Here is a 20,839-nt window from a genome sequence, read left to right as displayed (position 1 = left end):
GAGTTGGAAATTAAACACTGTCATAGTTGGTGAGAAAATAATGATATTGTTCACAGATTGATGGTTTGGCTAGGCATGACTATGACGGAAATGACACGTGCTTACTCACCACACTATTTCAGGAACAGCTTGGCTAAGTACCTCGACAAACACTTTGAACAGTTAGAGGAAAACAAATCAGAGTCTTTCATGCAATCTCACACGATCTCAAAGAGAGCAAAGAGAGACTGGCACATCATGGTCAGGTTGACTGTTATATGTTTATTAAATGTCCATGCGAGTCTACAGACAAAGGCTCCATCTGTTTAAGATAAAGGGCCAGTCTAGTATATCAGTCCTGTCGCCAGTCACATGGCTCTGAACATTTACAGCATTTTAAAGGGGTTGCAAAGCAAGATCACATCATATCATAACATTGACATTGAAAGGAGTATAGAAGCAGTGTAGAAGAAGTGGTGAGGTACATGATGTACCACTGGACCTGGCATTCAGAACAACAGGGGAGCCACAGGGTACATGGCTGTCCAGTATAGCAGAATATTGGACAATCTGTCTCCCAGTAACAGCTCAAAGCCACATGGATAGATATGGAGTTCATGGGGTCGCACCTAAAAAAATACTATATTATAAACTTGGTGGTTCGAGCCCTGAATGCTGATTGGCTGAGAGCTGTGGTATACCACGGGTATGACGAAACATTTAATTTTACTGCTCTAATTACTTTGGTAACCAGCAATAAGGCACCTCAGGGGTTTGTGGTATATGGCCAATATACACGGCTACAGGCAGTATCTAGGTACCGCGTTGTGTCGGTCATTAGCCATGGTATATTGGTCATATACCATAAGTATACGTATTGCTTAAGTATACTACGGTATAAATACTATAGTATTCACTGTAGTCTTTTTTCAGACTTTATTGTAGTATTCACTGTAGTATTTGCTGTAGTATTTACAGTAAACTATAGTATAGTAAAAGAACTGTAGCATATACTGAAGTAATTAATGTAGTTTTTTGCGGACTGTACTATACTGTAGTATTTACTGTAGTGCTGTCGCGGACATTACTGTAGTATTTACTGTAGTGTTTTTGTCTTATTATCTTTTACATAGAAGTGGAGGCTTTCCCCTTCAGGAAACTGGAGAAATACTAAAAGAGCACATTTTCCATAACCTGTAGGTAGGTAGGACTGGGGTCTGAACGGATAGTAGGGAACAATAACCTGTAGGGAACACAATATACTGTATGGTCTATAAATGGAATGTAGGTTTCTCATTTATGGGTGAGAAAAATTGCGATATGGTGAAGGGGAATTTGCAGATATGGGGGAGGGGAATGGGCAGGGTATATGCAAATAAGATACTGTAGTATTTACTATAGTTTAAAAAGGGGTAGTGTTTTTGCGGACATTAATGTAGTATTTACTACAGTGTTTTTTTGTGGATACTGTAGTATCTACTTTAGTATTTTACAGTGTACTACAACATTCCATAGTAAGTACTACACATGATCGAGGGATACTACAGTGTGTAGTAGTGATGGTGGACAAAATCGATATTGTTACATATCGGGATATTATTTTTGACGATATATATAGTATCGTTTTGACAATATTGCAGTATTATTTATGCGCTAGTTGGCTGTACCTGCACCAAAACTCCAGTGTTTTTCCTTCATAACTTGTTCCCCATCTTCTTTTTTAAATAGGGAGCCAATTTGTATTCAGCACTTTTATTTCCATGACTGATGAAACTCATTTTCTCATGGCTCTCTCTTGACCATCTGCAGCAGATATATGGTAAGCAATATGTTTGGAACATCGAATTGTAATAAAATCACAGTATCGAATCGCAATACATATAGAATCGTGAGAATCGTAAAAATCGCAATACATATCACATCGGCTAACGTGATAATATCTAGTGTGTAGTATAGTATTCTAAAATATAATACAGTTTAATATAGAATTCTATAGTGTAGTATTCTATAGTGAACTGTTGTATTTTTTCATGTGGGGTCTGTATTGAGTTGTAGGCGATTTGTTTATGCAGCTATTGTTTCCTTACTAGGCTAGGTTAAACACACTTGCTCATCGGTAAACCTGAAATGTCATGCAGGGTGGAGGTGTTTGCAGCATCCCTTTAAAGTGAGCAACTTCTGTAATAAAAAATGTAACATAGATGAATTAGCATTGTGTGCGACTTCAAATATATACATGTATACACTTTCCCTAATTATAGAGGTGATCTTGATGCAATGGATGCAGGTTAACTAGGATGTCAGTGTGTGGGAACATATTTTCGGGCTTTGGCCAATCAAAACACACAGGCAAAATAATATGGTGAAGTTTATATTTCCACAGCAACAACTCCAATTAACCCCTTGTCATCCTATCCTTATACAGTACAAACTGTATATTTACATAAATATGTGTATTTACATTTGTCTAATAGGTCAGTTCTAGTACTGTACAAGCCATTATTACAAGTTTTGAAATGAAAGAAAATTATAAGTAAAGAAACACATACAGTGCCGTGAAAAAGTATTTTCCCCCTTTGTATTTGTCTCTACTTTTGCATATTTTTAATAATGAATTATCAAATCTTCAACTAAAACTTAATATTAGATCAAAGGAACCTGAGTGAACAAATAACACAACAATTACATGGATCATTGTCTTACTGAATGACCCAGCTGCACTTCAGCTTCAGCTCACAGACGGATGGCGTCCAAAAAGTTATACTTTTAAATCATCTATCCATAGAACATTCTTCCAAGAGTCTTGATATTCATCCAGGTGCTTCCATGTGCTTTTTACTTTAGTCAACTTTTTGGACAACATGGGTCCTGTTATGCCTGGCAAAAACCAAACACTGCATTCCACAGTTAGAACCTCATACCAACGGTCAAGCATAGAGGTGGTAGTGTGATAGTTTGGGGATGATTTGCTGCCTCAGGACTTGGACGACATGCCTTAATAGAAGGAACCATGAATTCTTCTCTGTATCAGAGAATCCTACAGGAGAATGTCAGGCCATCCGTCTGTGAGCTGAAGCTGAAGTGCAGCTGGGTCATTCAGTAAGACAATGATCCAAAAACACACAATCAAGTCTACATGAAAATGGCTAAAATGCAACAAATTGTAAGTTTTGGAATGGCCTAGTCAAAGTCCAGAGCTAATCCCTATTGAGATGTTGTGGCAGGACTTGAACCAAGCAGTTCATGCTTGAAAACGCACAAATGTCGCTGCATTAAAGCAGTTCTGCATGCAAAAGTGGGCTAACATTCCTCCACAGCGATGTGAGAGACTGATCAACAACTACAGGAAGCATCTGGTTGCAGTCATTGCAGCTAAAGGTGGCAGAACCAGTTATTGAGTTTAAGGGGGCAATTACCTTTCACACAGGGGAATTGGGTGTTGCATAACTTTGTTCATTAAATAAATGAATTAAGTATAATTTTTTTTGTTATTTCTAAACTCAGGTTCCCTTTATCTAACATTAGCTTTTGGTTGAAGATCTGATAACATTCAGTATCAAAAATATGCAAAAATAGAGAAAATCAGAAAAGGGCAAATACTTTTTCATGACACTGTACATGTAGACGTAAATATAGGTAAATAAACACACACAAACAAATACACACACATGAATACACAATCTAAGTCCCACATGGGACCATATAAACATGTATAGTATGCTCGGTGACTATTAACAGGTGGCATAATCAAATGCAAACTAAGTAACAAATGGAGAGACCCCAGAGAACATGACGGTTGACGTTGCGTGTAGAGAGGTGAGGAGAGATGATGTCTTTTTAGGGCCTGATTACATTCTTCAGTTCTGCACTGTTTGTGAACTTTACTGATCCTAAATCTAAGGACCACAGGAGAACCACCAGAACCATGGTTGTCCCTACTAGAGAGCAGTGGGATGTGTAGCTGGCCACGTCTGATGGTCAACAGACCAGGCAGTCCAGAGAACCAGAGAGGAGGAGGCAGTGAGGAAAAAGCAGTGGAGAAGGCAGCAGTGGAGAAGGCAGCAAGGGAGAGAGAGATAGAGAGATTTTATTAGACACATCCTACATCGCACAAACACAGCCATGCAGCCCGGCTCCCACTAACAATCAGGGAGCAGCTGAGGGAAAGCAACAGGTTCGCTGGCGAGCTCCTCCTCTTGTCCTTTTTCTCATCCTCCTCTTCTTGCTTTTCCTTCTTGTGAATGCTCCCCACCTCTCATGTGTGCTCAGTCGGTGTGATTAGCGGAGGGGGTTTCAGAGTGGGTGTCATGGTAACGCCAGGGCAGACAGGAGGATGAGGGTGATGGTGATAGCTGGGTGGGGTGTTGGGGTGTGACCCGCAGCTCTCACAGCTACCTGTGGTGGGGGTTGGGCAGTGGGGACGTGCCATGGGGGCTCCCTGACTGCTGGGCTCTTCCCAAAAGGAACATGAGTGCTGGCCACGTCCACTCTCTCATCTGCAGAGGGAGACAGAGAGAGAAACCAGAGAGAGCTGCTGCTGTCAAGACAAAGAGGTAGAGAGGGAAAGAACGACACGATGTAGAGATAAAGACAGAGCGAGTGAGGTATCCTAAAACACAAAGACAGACACACACAGGCTTTTGTGCGCACACACACATACACAAACACACAGCTCTGTTCCAGGAGATCTACAAAACCTTGCACTTGCTACTGACCAGTGGCGGTCAGTGCCGTTTATGATGAGGGAGGAATATTTTTTTTTTTTCATGAGCATGGCCTTATTTCTATTACAGCATTTTGGATGATTGTCATTCATATTCCATTCACCCAGTTCAATGTAATGTAGATAGGTTTAGGATACTACATGATACTCAAATTTCCCTATACCCATCATGAGGTTGCTACAACCTAGCCTATTAAAGAAAGTTTACAACGTAAGTGCACACAGGTTGAGAGAGAAATTTGAGATGACAGACAGTGACACATGGACAGACAGTGACACATTCAATTCCGCCTTGCAGACTCTTGCCTGTATCTAGCTTATCTAGGATGTAATCATTAGTCCAACAGTTGCAAACAAGAGTTTCTACTGGACAAATTCTGATATTTTTATCCCCTTTTTGTTTGCTTCCGTTTAAGAAATGTTTTTCAACAGAATCGGCAAAATGAATACACCACAGATCATGCATAAACACAGTTCACTTTCATAGCAGCCACGTTGTATTCATTCTAGCCTCTATGCACTCTCCTGTTCTCACCTTTTCCCTTCGTTTGTGGACTTCAATGAACAACACATCTGCTGTATGTGACCAGGCGGAAAAACGTTTCAAGCCAAACCATGTCATAACCGATACCCACAGCCTACATCATTAGCTATATTAGCTAAAGTAATGACCTAGTCAACATAGCTAATAGAACTAATGTGTTAGTAAACCCGCTACAATCATGCAGAAACGTTACAGTTTATAGTCAGTAAGCAGTTAGACCGGCGGGCCCCGGTATAAATAAATTAATAAAACCAAAAGCTTACCTTGACTTGGAAGAGTTCCAGTGTTGTGTTGGATAGTCATAGCCAGCTAGCTAACATAGCATCCCTCTGTTTGAGCCAGGTGTTTGAGTAACTAAACTAGCCAGCTGCATTTGCTAGCTAAGGAAATGAAACTGAAAGTGAAAACATTTTACGAAATCTCTCTCTTTCTCTCTCTCTTGCTTCTCCTTCATTTTTGAAAAAATGTATTTGAAAACTGTTAAACTATTGTCTTTCTCTGTCTTTGAGTCAACTACTCACCACATTTTATGCACTGCAGTGCTAGCTAACTGTAGCTTATGCTTTCAGAACTAGATTCATTCTCTGATTCTTTGATTGTGTGGACAACATGTCAGTTCATGCTGCAAGAGCTCTTATAGGTTGGAGGACGTCATCCGGAAGTGTTCATAATTACTGTGTAAGTCTATGGAAGGGGGTGAGAAACGAGCCTCCAAGGTTTTGTATTGAAGTCAACGTACCAAGAGGAGGACAGAAGCTAGCTGTCTTCCGGCTACACCATGGTGCTACCCTACAGAGTGCTGTTGAGGCTACTGTAGACCTTCATTGCAAAACAGTGTTTTAATCAATTATTTGGTGACATGCGAATATATTTAGTATAGTTCTATCTAGAAAGGGTAACTTTTTCAATGTTTTCCCATTTTTATTTGTATGAAATTCACTGAGGAGCATGGTCCTCCCCTTCCTCCTCTGAGGAGCCTCCATTGCTACTGACAGGTAACACACACAAAACAGGGAGACAAAACATGAATGTATACAGTAAATACGTGAAAACAACTCTGTCACAGAATAACTTAAAATCCGTTGTACATCCTTTCTACCTGCATGTCACATGTTCAACCAAAGGAAAAAAACTATAGACCACCTTTACTCCACACATATAGATGCATACAAAGCTCTCCCCCTGTCACGTCCGTCATTAGATGAATGAGACCAAAGCGCAACGTGGAAAGTGTTCATGATTTTTAATACTGAACTCCGACAAAACAACAAAATACAAAACCGAACGTAACGTTCTGCAGGGCTAGACAGCAACTATTCAAAAACAAGATCTGTAAAGGTTTTCTTCCAGGGGTGAAGGAGAGGACCAAAATGCAGCGTAGCCAGTGCTCAACATGTTTAATTAAACAATAACCATGAACACTTAACAAATAACAAAATAACAAACCGTGAAAACCGAGACAGTCCTATCTGGTGCAGAACAAACACTGAGACAGGAAACAAACACCCACAAAATCCCAACACAAAACAAGCCTCCTATATATGAGTCTCAATCAGAGACAACGACTACCATCTGTCTCTGATTGAGAACCCACACTAGGCTGACATAGAAACAGACAAACTAGACACACAACATAGAATTCCCACCCAGCTCACGTCCTGACCAACTAAACACATACAAAACAACAGAAAACAGGTCAGGAACGTGACAAGATCCCACAAACTCAGGTGGAAAACAGGCTGCCTAAGTATGATCCCCAATCAGAGACAACAAGAAACAGCTGCCTCTGATTGGGAACCATACTAGGCCAACGAAGAAATAGAAACATAGATTTGCCCACCCAAGTCACACCCTGACCTAACCAAATAGAGAATAAACAAGGCTCTCTCAGGTCAGAGCGTGACAGCACCCCCAACCCCCCCCCCCCCCAACCCACCCCCAACCCCCCCCCCCCCCCAACCCCAATCCCTCCTCAGTCTCGGACTCACCCCTCAGCACCGACGCCCACGTCATCTGCCCCCCCTCCCCCCCCCAAATGTTGCTGCCTCTAGGGTTTCCGTTGTGTCCTCTCTTCCTGACCACGCTGCTTGGTCTGTTTGTGGGGATATCTTCTGTCACGTCCGTCGTTAGATGAATGAGACCAAAGCGCAGCGTGGAAAGTGTTCATGATTTTTAATACTGAACTCCGACAAAACAACAAAATACAAAACCGAACGTAACGTTCTGCAGGGCTAGACAGCAACTATTCAAAAACAAGATCCCACAAACTCAGGTGGAAAACAGGTTGCCTAAGTAGGACCCCCAATCAGAGACAACGAGAAACAGCTGCCTCTGATTGGGAACCATACTAGGCCAACAAAGAAATAGAAACATAGATTTGCTCACCCAAGTCACACCCTGACCTAACCAAATAGAGAATAAACAAGGCTCTCTAAGGTCAGGGCGTGACACCTCCGCCCTCCATTTGGCAAATCTGACCATAATTCTATCCTTCTGAGCCCTTCTTACAAGCAAAAACTAAAGCAGGAAGTACCAGTGACTCGCTCAATACGGAAGTAGTCAGATGACACGGATGTATTGCTACAGGACAGTTTTGCTAGCACAGACTGGAATATGTTCCGGAATGCATCCAAGGGCATTGAGGAGTATACCACCTCAGTCATCGGCTTCATCAATAAGTGCATCTACGACGTCATCCCCACAGTGACAGAATGTACATATCTCAACCAGAAGCCATGGATTGTTTTGTTGTTTATTATTTATTTATTTATTTTCTCCCCAATTTCATGGTATACAACTGGTAGTTATAGTCTTGTCCCATCGCTGAAACTCCTGTACGGACTCTTGAGAGAAGATCGAGAGACGTACGTCCTCCAAAACACAACCCAGCCGAGTAACACTGCTTCAAGACACAATGCCGCTTAACCCGGAAGCCAGCCTTTTATGCTCACTTCGAGGCAAGCAACACTGAAGCATGCACGAGAACGCTCTCTCTCCCTGACCGAGTCTGCAATACCTACATATTTCAAGCAGACAACTATAGTCCCTGTGCCCAAGAAAGCGAAGGTAACCTGCCTAAATGATTACCGCCCCGTAGCACTCACGTCAGTAGCCATGAAGTGCTTTGAAAGGCTGGTCATAGCTCACATCAACAGCATCCTCCCGGATACCCTAGACCCACTCCAATTCGCATACCGCCCCAACAGATCCACAGATGACGCAATCTCAATCGCACTCCACACTGCCCTTTCCCACCTGTACAAAATCAACATATATGTGAGAATGCTGTTCATTGACTACAGCTCAGCATTTAACACCATAGTGCCCACGAAGCGCATCACTATGCAAAGGACCAAGGGACTGAACACCTCCCTCTGAAACTGGATCCTGGACTTCCTGACGGGCCGCCCCCAAGGATAGGCAACAACACGTCTGCCACGCTGATCCTCAACACTGGGACCCCTCAAGGGTGTGTACTTAGTCCCCTCCTGTACTCTCTGTTCACCCACGACTGTATGGCCAAACACGACTCCAACAGCATCATTAAGTGTGCTGACGACACAACAGTGGTAGGCTAGATAACCTACAACAAGGAGACAGCCTATAGGGAGGTGGTCAGACACCTGGCAGTGTGGTGCCAGGACAACAACCTCACCCTCAATGTGAAAAAGACAAAGGAGCTGATAGTGGAATACAGGAAAAGGCGGGCCGAACAGGCCCCCATTAACATCGACAGAGCTGTAGTTGAGCGGGTCGAGAGTTTCACGTTCCTTGATGTCCACATCACCAACAAACTATCACACACCAAGACAGTCGTGAAGCATGACAACACCTTTTTCCCTTCAAGAGACTGAAAAGATTTGGCATGGGTTCCTAGATCCTCAAAAAGGTTTTACAGCTGCACCATCGAGAGAATCCTGACCGGTTGTATCACCGCTACAGAGGGTAATGCATACGGCTCAGTACATCAATGGGGCCAAGCTTCCTGCCATCCAGGACCTATATAATAGGCGGTGTCAGAGGAAAGCCCATATAATTGTCAGACTCCAGTCACCCAAGTCATATACTGTTTTCTCTGCTACCGCATGGCAAGCAGTACCGTTGCGTCTAGGACCAAACGGCTCCTTAACCTGTTGAGGACAGAGGGCGCTGTTTTCACAAATCTTGCCCAATTTAAACGGCCTCGTACTCAATTCTTGCTCGTACAATATGCATATTATTATTACTATTGGATAGAAAACACTCTCTAGTTTCTAAAACCGTTTGAATTATATCTGTGAGTAAAACAGAACTCCTTTTGCAGCAAACTTCCTGACAGGAAGTGGAAAATCTGAAATCGATGCACTGTTCTAGGGCCTGCCTATTAAAGTCCTTGATATTTATTAGTTTAGATGCACTTCATACGTCTTCCACTAGATGTCGACAAGCAGTGAGAGAAGAAATTGAGTGTATAACTTGATCTGGAGTCGAATAATAGCTCTTGGCATGACGTGTCACCAGTTTCCTGTTTTCTGGAGAGCGCGAGAAGGGACCTGGATTTGCCTTCTGATAAGCTGTCGTTATGGACGACTAATATCTCCGGCTTTGATTTTATTTGATACATGTGACAATATCATCGTAAAGTATGTTTTTTCAATATAGTTTAATCAGATTATTGAAATTTTTTCGGGAGTTTTGCCGTGTTCCGTTCTCTGAGTTTGTTGACGATGGAGAGATTCGCGCCACTTGGCAAGTGTGCTTGCTAAATCGAGAGGGAAAAAGGCCGTTCTAAAACGAAACAACGATTGTTCTGGACAAAGGACCCCTTGTACAACATTCTGATGGAAGATCAGCAAAAGTAGGACCCATTTTATTATGTTTTTTCATATATCTGTCGTACATGTGAACTAGTAGTTTGCGGCCAGGTTTTGGGCACGCTCTCGCCATAACGTAAACTGCATATCGTAATGAAGTTATTTTTAGAATTCTAACACGGCGATTGCATTAAGAACTAGTGTATTTATCATTTCCTGTACAACATGTATTTTTTAGTTATGTTTATGAATAGTTATTTGGTCAGAATATGTGTGTCAGAAAAAGTGTCAGAAAAATATCCGGACGTTGTGGGAAAACGTTGCTACGTTAGCACAATGTATAACCACTGATTTCAGCTCTAAATATGCACATTTTCGAACAAAACATAAGTGTACGTATAACCTGATGTTATAGGACTGTCATCTGATGAAGCTTATCAAGGTTAGTCAAAAATGATATATCTTTTGCTGGTATATTCGCTATCGCTAACGTGCCTATTGCTATCGCTAACGTGCCTTGATGAATGAATGCGGTATTGTGGTAGGCTATTGTAGTAAGCTAATATAATGCTATATTGTGTTTTCGCTGTAAAACACGTAAAAAATCGGAAATATTGGCTGGATTCACAAGATGTTTGTCTTTCATTTGCTGTACACCATCGATTTTTCAGAAATGTTTTATGATGAGTATTTAGGTATTTGACGTTGGTGTCTGTAATTACTCTGGCTGCTTCGGTCCTATTTGTGACGGTAGCTGTGATGGTAGCTGCAATGTAAAACTGATTTATACCTCAAATATGCAAATTTTTCGAACAAAACATAGATTTATGGTATAACATGTTATAAGACGGTCATCTGATGAAGTTGTTTCTTGGTTAGTTTGGTTGGATCTTGGTTAGTTAGGTTGGCTTTGTGCATGCTACCTGTGCTGTGAAAAATGTCTGTCCTTTTTTGTATTTGGTGGTGAGCTAACATAAATATATGTGGTGTTTTCGCTGTAAAACGGACATGTTGACTGGATTCACAAGATGTGTATCTTTCATTTGCTGTATTGGACTTGTTAATGTGTGAAAGTTAAATATTTCTAAAAAATATCTTTTGAATTTCGCGCTCTGCCTTTTCAGTGTAATGTGGGAGGAGTTCCGCTAGCGGAACGCCGGAGCCAGACAGGTTAACAGCTTCTACCCCTAATCCATAAGACTGCTGAACAATTAATCAAATGTCCACCGGACTATTTATATTGTCACCCTCCCCCCCTCCATTTGATTTTTGTACACTGCTGCTACTCGCTGTTTATTATCTATGCAGTCACTTCACACCTACAGTTGAAGTCGGAAGTTTACATACACTTAGGTTGGAGTCATTAAAACCCGTTTTTCAACCACCCCACAAACTTCTTGTTAACAAACTATAGTTTTGGCAAGTCGGTTAGGACATCTACTTTGTGCATGACACAAGTAATTTTTCCAACAATTGTTGATAGACACATTATTTAACTTATAATTCACTGTATCACAATTCCAGCGGGTCAGAAGTTACACTAAGTTGACTGTGCCTTTAAACAGCTTGGAAAATTCCAGAAAATGATGTAATGGCTTTAGAAGCTTCTGATAGGCTAATTGACATAATTTGAGTCAATTGGAGGTGTACCTGTGGATGTATTTCAAGGTCAACCTTCAAACTCAGTGCCTCTTTGCTTGACATCATGGGAAAATCAAAAGAAATCAGCCAAGACCTCAGAAAAAAATGTGTAGACCTCCACAAGTTTGGTTCATCCTGCAAACAATAGTACGCAAGTATAAACACCATGGGATCATGCAGCCGTCATACCGCTCAGGAAGGAGGCGTGTTCTGTCTCCTAGAGATGAACGTACTTTAGTGCGAAAAGTGCAAATCAATCCCAGAACAACAGCAAAGGACCTTGTAAAGATGCTGAAGGAAACAGGTAAAAAAGTATCTATATCCACAGTAAAACGAGTCCTATATCGACATAACCTGAAAGGCCGCTCAGCAAGGAAGAAGCCACTGCTCCAAAACCGCCATAAAAAAAACAGACTACGGTTTGCAATTGCACATGGGGACAAAGATCATACTTTTTGGAAGCCGAAGAACACCATCCCAACCGTGAAGCACGGGGAGGGACTGCAGGAGGGACTGGTGCACTTCAAAAATAGATGGCATCATGAGGCTGGAAAATGATGTGGATATATTGAAGCAACATCTCAATACATCAGTCAGGAAGTTAAAGCTTGGTCGCAAATGGGTCTTCCAAATGAACAATGACCCCAAGCATGCTTCCAAAGTTGTGGCAAAATGGCTTAAGGACAACAAAGTCAAGGTATTGGAGTGGCCATCACAAAGCCCTGACCTCAATCCTATAGAAAATGTGTTGGCAGAACTGAAAAAGTGTGTGCGAGCAAGGAGGCCTACAAACCTGACTCAGTTACACGAGCTCTGTCAGGAGGAATGGGCTAAAATTCACCCAACTTATTTTGGGAAGCTTGTGGAAGGCTACCCAAAACGTTTTACCCAAGTTAAACAATTTAAAGGCAATGCTACCAAATACGAATTAAGTGTATGTAAACTTCTGACCCACTGGGAATGTGATGAAAGACATAAAATAGGAATACCTATGTGAGAATGCTGTTCATCAACTACAGCTCAGCATTTAACTTCATACTACCCTCCAAACTCGTCAACAAGCTCGAGACCCTGGGTCTCGACTCTGCCCTGTGCAACTGGACTTCCTGACGGGCCGCTCCCAGGTGGTGAGGGTAGGTAACAACATCTCCACCCCGCTGATCCTCAACACCGGGGCCCCACAAGGGTGCGTTCTGAGCCCTCTCCTGTACTCCCTGTTCACCCACGACTGTGTGGCCATGCACGCATCCAACTCAATCATCAAGTTTGCAGACGACACTACAGTGGTAGGCTTGATTACCAACAACGACGAGACGGCCTACAGGGAGGAGGTGAGGGCCCTCGGAGTGTGGTGTCAGGAAAATAACCTCACACTCAACATCAACAAAACAAAGGAGATGATCGTGGACTTCAGGAAACAGCAGAGGGAGAACCCCCCTATCCACATCGACGGGACAGTAGTGGAGAGGGTAAAAAGTTTTAAGTTCCTCGGCGTACACATCACAGACAAACTGAATTGGTCCACCCACACAGACAGTGTGGTGAAGGCGCAGCAGCGCCTCTTCAACCTCAGGAGGCTGAAGAAATTCGGCTTGTCACCAAAAGCACTCACAAACTTTTAGAGATGCGCAATCGAGAGCATCCTGTCGGGCTGTATCACTGCCTGGTCCGGCAACTGCTCCGCCCACAACCGTAAGGCTCTCCAGAGGGTAGTTCGGTCTGCACAACGCATCACCGGGGGCAAACTACCTGCCCTCCAGGACACCAACACCACCCGATGTCACAGGAAGGCCCTAAAGAGCATCAAGGACAACAACCACCCGAGCCACTGCCTGGTCACCCCGCTATCATCCAGACGGCGAGGTCAGTACAGGTACATCAAAGCAGGGACCGAGAGACTGAAAAACAGCTTCTATCTCAAGGCCATCAGACTGTTAAACAGCCACCACTAACATTGAGTGGCTGCTGCCATACATGTAAAAAAAAAAAAGAATATCACTAGCCACTTTAAACAATGGCACTTAATATAATGTTTACATACCCTACATTACGCATCTCATATGTATATACTGTACTCCATACCACCTACTGCATCTTGCCATCTTTATGTAATACATGTATCACTAGCCACTTAAACAATGCCACTTAATATAATGTTTACATACCCTACATTACTCATCTCATATGTATATACTGTACTCGCTACCATGTACTGCATCTTGCCTATGCCGTTCTGTACCATCACTCATTCATATATCTTTATGTACATATTCTTCATCCCTTTACACTTGTGTGTATAAGGTAGCTGTTGTGAAATTGTTAGGTTAGATTACTCGTTGGTTATTACTGCATTGTCGGAACTAGAAGCACAAGCATTTCGCTACACTCGCATTAACATCTGCTAACCATGTGTATGTGACAAATACAATTTGATTTGAAATAATACATTTTCTCTACTATTATTCTGACATTTCACATTCTTAAAATAAAGTGGTGATCCTAAATGTCCTAAGACAGGGAATTTTTACTAGGATTAAATGTCAGGAATTGTGAAAAACTGAGTTCAAATGTATTTGGCTAGGTGTATGTAAACTTCTGACTTCAACTGCACCTACATGTACAAATTACTTCGACTAACCTGTACCCACGCACATTGACTCGGTACCGGTACCTCCTGTATATAGCCTCGTTATTGTTATTTTATTGTGTTACTTTTTATAATTTTTTACTTTATTTGGTAAATATTTTCTTTACACTTCTTGAACTGCACTGTTAGTTAAGGTCTTGTAATTAAGCATTTCACGGTGGTCTACACTTGTTGTATTCTGCGCATGTGAGAAATAAAGTTTCATTTGATTTGACTTAACTGGGTTTCATCCCTTCTGTGGGATTTTCACCCCAGAGAGCTGGGGAGGCTCAGCTATGAATCAATAACAAGCTGGGGTGAGTAAATCACTGAGACAGGAGGGAGAATGATAGCGGTATGTAGTGAATTTCATGGCAGGTAACAACATAAACCTGACATCACTAACAGCTGATGGCCTCATAGGATGAATTAAACACAGATTCACAGACACACAAGCTCCTGTGTGTGTATGTATAGTAAGCAAGAACACACATACATACATAGTAATTAGATAAACATTTGCATATGCCTACTGCTTTTGGTCGGATGGCCGTCCACACTGTCATTAACTCCCCTCCGTATTTATTTTGGACAGTTAAGCTAAAAAAGAAATGTTATTTCTTTATCCGGCATTTTGGATTTGAGATCAAATGTTTCATGAGAGGACGGTACAGAATTTCAACTTTTATTTTAGGATATTTTCATACAGTATCTGTATTACCGTTTAGAAATGAATGCACTTAATATATTTAGTCCTCCCATTTGAAGAAGTCATAAATATTTGGACTAATTAACCTGTAGTGTAGTAGTAAAACTTGTAGTATTTGATCCCATATTCCTAACAGACAATGACTACATCAAGCTTGTGACCCTACAAACTTGTTGGATGCATTTGCAATTTGGTTTGGATGTGTTTCAGATTTATTTTGCCCAATAAGAACAGAAAGGTGAATAATGTTTTGTGTCATTTTGAAGTCACTTTTATTGTAAATAAGAATAGAATATGTTTAACACTTCCACATTAACGCTACCATTATTATGGATAATCATGAATTAATCATGAATAATGATGAGTGAGAAAGTTAGAGGCACAAAGATCATACCGCCCAAAACATGGCAACCTCCCGTTATTGGTAATACACTATAAGTGAATTTGTCCAAATACTTATGACTTCTTCAAATGGAGGGACTGGATACATAAAGTGATTTCATTTCTTAAAGGTAAAACAGATATGTATGAAAATACCATCCAATAAAAGGTGACATTCTGTTGTCACCTCATATAATTTGTTTTATCTCAAATCCAAAATGCTGGAGTTTAGAGAGAAATTAAAACATTTTAGCTTCACTGTCCAAATAAATACAGAGGGGAGTGTACAGACACACACACATGTGCGTGCGAGCATGAGGTAAGTTTTCTTCAATGTGTAGATAGTTTATCTCCTTGTCCAGGCGAGGCACTCAGTAGGAGCTGGCTGGCTTGGTTTGTCCTCAGGGAGAGTTGTTACGTGGTTCCAGCAGATACACAGCAGATGTCTGGAAAACACACTCCAGGTTCTCCTCTCTTGCTCAATGCCACTATGCGTGTGTGTTTGTATGTGCGTGTGTATGTGAGAGAGAAAGAGTAGCGAGACTGAAAGAGGAGCGAGGGAGAGGCAGAGAGAGAGAATGTGTCCATGCGTGCCTGTCTGTCTGTGCGTGCCTGCCCTCCCACCCATCTGTGTGCGCGCCTGTGCTGGTGTCTGCTTGCATGCATTTCACTCCCTGACAAAACCTCTCCCTGCTCCCAGGAGTGTTGGCTGAGCTATATTAGTGGATTAAGACAGTACAGGCCGAGGGGAGAAACAGACACACCTGCTGAGCCTGAAACTCAATTCCCCAGTTACAATGGCCATTGTGCTCACAGTACAATAGACAAAGGAGCACTTTATCTCCCAACGCAATGAGGTGAGCTGTTTATGCTCACTATAAAAAGAAACAGATTAATATCGGAGATGAACTAACACCCCCCCCCCCCCCCCATAGGCCTATTGACTATATCGACTGTGTTGCCAGGATGTGAGCATCCCAATGTGTTTGTCAGGATGTTTACAGATGTACTGGTGAATGTGAATCTGTGCATGAGAAAATCAGTGTGAGTCCACAACAGATGATTTAATAGCGCCAGAATGTTTACTGTCTCTCTGCATCTCTCCTGGATTTCATACTATCGCAGTCACTAGCTGTGAGGAAACTTCTATTCTCTGGAGAGTCAGGCTCATTCTCATTCAATCTGGGGCACTGGGACTAGCAGCACAAACACACCACTCTGTGTGTGCGTGCGTGTGTGTGTGCGCGTTTAGAGGTCAGTGGTAATTGAGAGGATTTAGGGAGGAGGACATGACAGAGGATAGTGGTAGAGCAGTAGAGCTGGTGGTAACGGGGCACTAAGCCTTGTGCCTACCCAGTTTACATGCCCTGCAGCACTGCTGTCTCCTAGCAACAGCCTCAGAACATGCCACTGTTGATAGAGTGGAGACACACGGCCCTTTGGTGAGTGATGAGCAACACCCAGAGAGAGTCCCCATGCCAATGGAGCCTTTTTACCTTTTCTCAGGAAGAGGTTAATGTGTCGGTTTGTGTGTGTGTGTGTGTGTGTTTTTGCATGTGTGTATGTTTGTGTGACGTTGCCATTTCCAGGAATCTTCAGTACCAAGCTCCATTGGGATAATATCCGTAATTACTCTAAAATCGTCTGCCTACGTGGCCACGTCTGTGTCTATGTGCAAGTATTTACAGTGACTGAGATGTGGCTTTATATGTGAAGTGTAAATGAGTGTGTTTATACATATGTGAATGTGACATGCTATGAATATTTGATGTTAATGTGTGTAATTACAGAGTATACTGTAGGAATGAGTATGGCCCAGTTACTACAACAGGCTGCTCCACTACATTGTGAAGTGGTAGTAGTGAGACACAGTCAGGGACACTGTCAGGTTTGATGTTTGCATCCAGTATGGTGGCCAGACTGCATGTCTGATAGAGACGTAAGCTCCTACAGATCTGGTCTAAGGATAGTGAGTCCCTCAGCTCTGCCTGCTTTCAGCTTGGTCATGGTGGCAGTGGGGGGGGGGGGGGGGGGGGGGGGGTATGCGGGGGGTTTGCTATGGGGTCCTCCGGTGGCCCTCGAGCATAGTGACGGGAAATAAATCACCCAGCCTGGAGACATCGCCGTGACAACCCAGAGGAATTCGCCCAGCGAGGGGAACCAGACAGGGTGAAATATGGAGGAGATCTCAGGGCCAGCTGCAGATGGCTGCCTCCCTGTGTGCCTCTTCCCTCCCTCCCTGCCGGCCTCCCTCCCTCCCTGTCTGCCTCCCTCCCTCCCTGTCTGCCTGCCTCCCTCCGTCTCTCCCTACCTGCCTCTCTGCCTGGCTTCAGCAGAGCGCGTCGGTTCATCTCTCACATAGACATGTTGATGAAAGGAGGAACACCACTCTACATCAGGGTTTCTGTTTGTCACAATATTCTCCTGACTGCTGAGCTCCTGTCATACCTGCAGGCCATTCCTCATGGTCTCTGGCTGAATGGAAATACACTGTGCTCTTTCCCTGACATAGACTGACCAGGTGATACAGGTGAAAGCTCTGATCCCTTCATGTCACTTGTTAAATCCACTACAATCAGCGTAGATGAAGGGGAAGAGACAGGTTAAAGAATGATTTTAAACCTTGAGACAACTGAGACATGGATTGTGTATGTGTGCCATTCAGAGGGTGAATGGGCAAGACAAAAGATTTAAGTGCATTTGAACGAGGTGTGGTAGTAGGTGCCAGGCGCAACGGTTTGAGTGTGTCAAGAACTATAACGCTGCTGGGTTTTTCACACTCAACTGTTTCCTGTGTGTATCAAGAATGGTCCACCACCCAAAGGACATCCAGACAACTTGACACAACTGTGGGAAGCATTGAAGTCAACATGGGCCAGCATCCCTATGGAATGCTTTTGGCACCTTGTAGAGTCCATGCCCTGCCGAATTGAGGCTGTTCTGAGGGCAAAAGGGGGTGCAACTCAATATTAGGAAGGTGTTCCTAATGTTTTGTACCCTCAGTGTATATTTTACAGTATTATAATCAGGTGGTGTCCCGTTTCATATGGACTGCCCTTCAGTGGATACAGTAACAGTCGTGTAACACACAGCTCTTTGACAAAGCAAGAATCCTAAGTATGGTAAACAGGGGAACACAATATTGCATTGTGCATCTGTTTTCCCAAAAACAATGGCTTTGGCAGGGCAGGAATGTTGAACATCCTTTGATGCCGTTAAGACAAAGGAAAGACGTAGTGTGTGTGCCACTCTTAACCATCTGAGAGAGTGCATCATGCTTCACTGTCACGCTATACCAAGGCCACAGCCACCATGGCGGTCGGAACACAAGACAACGTTCCGTCTGTGGGTGGGACATTATTGAGAAGTGAGATCAGAAATGGAGATCTGAGAATGGGAAAAGGTACATACTGTGTAAGAAGTCTGGACCATGAAGTGACAGTGCCTGACCAATGGTCAAAGTTGCAAACTGTAACCATGCATTTAAAGAGGAAGAGAAGGAGGAAAACAGGAAGTGAGAAAGGGACCGAGAAGACATATGGAGCTGGACAGAGATTGAGGACGAGAGAGATCGAGAGGGGGAGGAAGAGCGGAAACTAACAAATGAGCTCACATGCCGTCAGATGACTACTACAGCCCACACCCTCCACCTTCCAACCCTAATGTCTGCTCTGTCAATCATCCCCATATCAAGAGCCTAAGGACGGCTCATTTTCTCACCTTTAGTGACAGCTAGTGGGAGAATTCACTCAGTACTGTGCTGTGTGACTGCATGCAGGTATGTCTGGAAGATGTCCCGTGACAACAAACAGGGGATGCAGCATGTCAGGGGCAGAACACAGTCAGGATTCAGAATGGCTGAGGGGAGGTCACCTTAATTATAGTTTACCATGCTGATGCGCCCCTTTGATGTGGAAAACCAGGAAAACTCCAGTCTTATAATTATCCTTACAGTACGTACACATACCAGGAAATAAGATATGGGCTGGGGTTTCACTGTGTGACATGCAAACAGTGGTCTGAGCTCCTGCCAGAGACCTGTCTGGTACCGCAGCCTCCTTTGTGCTGTGTCTGTCTAAGACTGCTAATAGATACAGTATATGAGGAGGGTGGATTGAGGTGTGGACTGTGAAGGGATGAAAGACACAGTGAGAGAAGCAAGGGGTTTTCCATAGACTTGTTAGACATAGACAGACATAGCTTGTCAAGCACTCAACACATAGAACATTCAGATATGGCATTCCTGAGATTCTTGGATGCCGTACTAACACTCAGATTGCACATAGTGTACAGTCCTAGAGATTCTCTCATTACATCCTCTACATGTAAAGTGTTGGTCCCATGTTTCATGAGCTGAAATAAAAGATCCCAGAAATGATCCATATACACAAAAAGTGTATTTCTCTAAAGTTTTGTGCACAAATTTGCTTACATCTGTGTTAGTGAGCATTTCTCCTTTGCCAAGATAATCCATCCACCTGACAGGTGTGGCATATCAAGAAGCTGATTAAACAGCATGATCATTACACAGTTGCACCTTGTGCTGGGGACAATGAAAGGTCACTCTAAAATGTGCGTGCATTTGACATGCTGACTGCAGGAATTTCCACCAGAGCTATTGCCAGAGAATTGAATGTTGATTTCTCTACCATAAGCAGCCTCCAACGTCGTTTTAGAGATTTTGACCGCACATCTAACCGCAGACCACGTGTATGGCAACGTGTGGGCGAGCGGTTTGCTGATGTCAATGTTATCAACAAAGTGCCACATGGTGGCGGTGCGGTTATGGTATGGGCAGGCATAAGCTACAGGCAAAAAACACAATTGCATTTATCAATGGCAATTTGAATGCACAGAGAGATACCGTGGCGAAATGTCACCCATTGAGCATGTTTGGGATGCTCTGGATCGACATGTACGACAGCGTGTTCCAGTTTCCTCCAATATACAGCAACTTTGCACAGCCATTGAAGAGGAGTGGGACAACATTCCACAGGCCACAATCAACAGCCTAATCAACTCTATGCAAAGGATATGTGTCGCGCTGCATGAGGCAAATGGTGGTCACACCAGATACAGACTGGTTTTCTGATCCACGCCCTTCCTTTTTTAAGGTATCTGTGACCAACAGATGCTTATCTCTATTCCCTGTCATGTGAAATCCATAGATTAGGGCCTAATAAATGTATTTCAATTGACTGATTTCCTTATAAGGACCGTAACACAGTGAAATCTTTGAAATTGTTGCATGTTGCGTTTATATTTTTGTTCAGTATACATAGTTGAGGCTGTACTACAGGAGAACAGAAAAAATGCACGCACACACACACACACACACACACACACACACACACACACACACACACACACACACACACACACACACACACACACACACACACACACACACACACACACACACACACACACACACACACACACA

General features: G+C 43.0%; 1 protein-coding gene across 2 annotated transcripts in view; it reads right to left on the bottom strand.

The window, feature by feature from the left end:
- Nucleotides 1-2,334: 2,334 nt before the first annotated feature.
- LOC129855243 (glypican-5-like) overlaps nt 2,335-20,839 on the bottom strand; it is a 149,761-nt gene continuing 131,256 nt past the window's right edge. For both annotated transcript variants that reach the window (XM_055922675.1, XM_055922676.1), the window contains one exon: nt 2,335-4,475. In XM_055922675.1, coding sequence (XP_055778650.1) covers nt 4,285-4,475 — 191 coding nt within the window. In that variant the 3' untranslated portion in view covers nt 2,335-4,284. The remainder of the gene's footprint in view (nt 4,476-20,839) is intronic.

This window comes from Salvelinus fontinalis, chromosome 5 (genome assembly GCF_029448725.1).
Source record: "Salvelinus fontinalis isolate EN_2023a chromosome 5, ASM2944872v1, whole genome shotgun sequence".
NCBI lineage: Eukaryota > Metazoa > Chordata > Actinopteri > Salmoniformes > Salmonidae > Salvelinus > Salvelinus fontinalis.
Note: the sequence above shows the minus strand (reverse complement) of the source record. Positions and strands in the feature narration are given on the sequence as shown.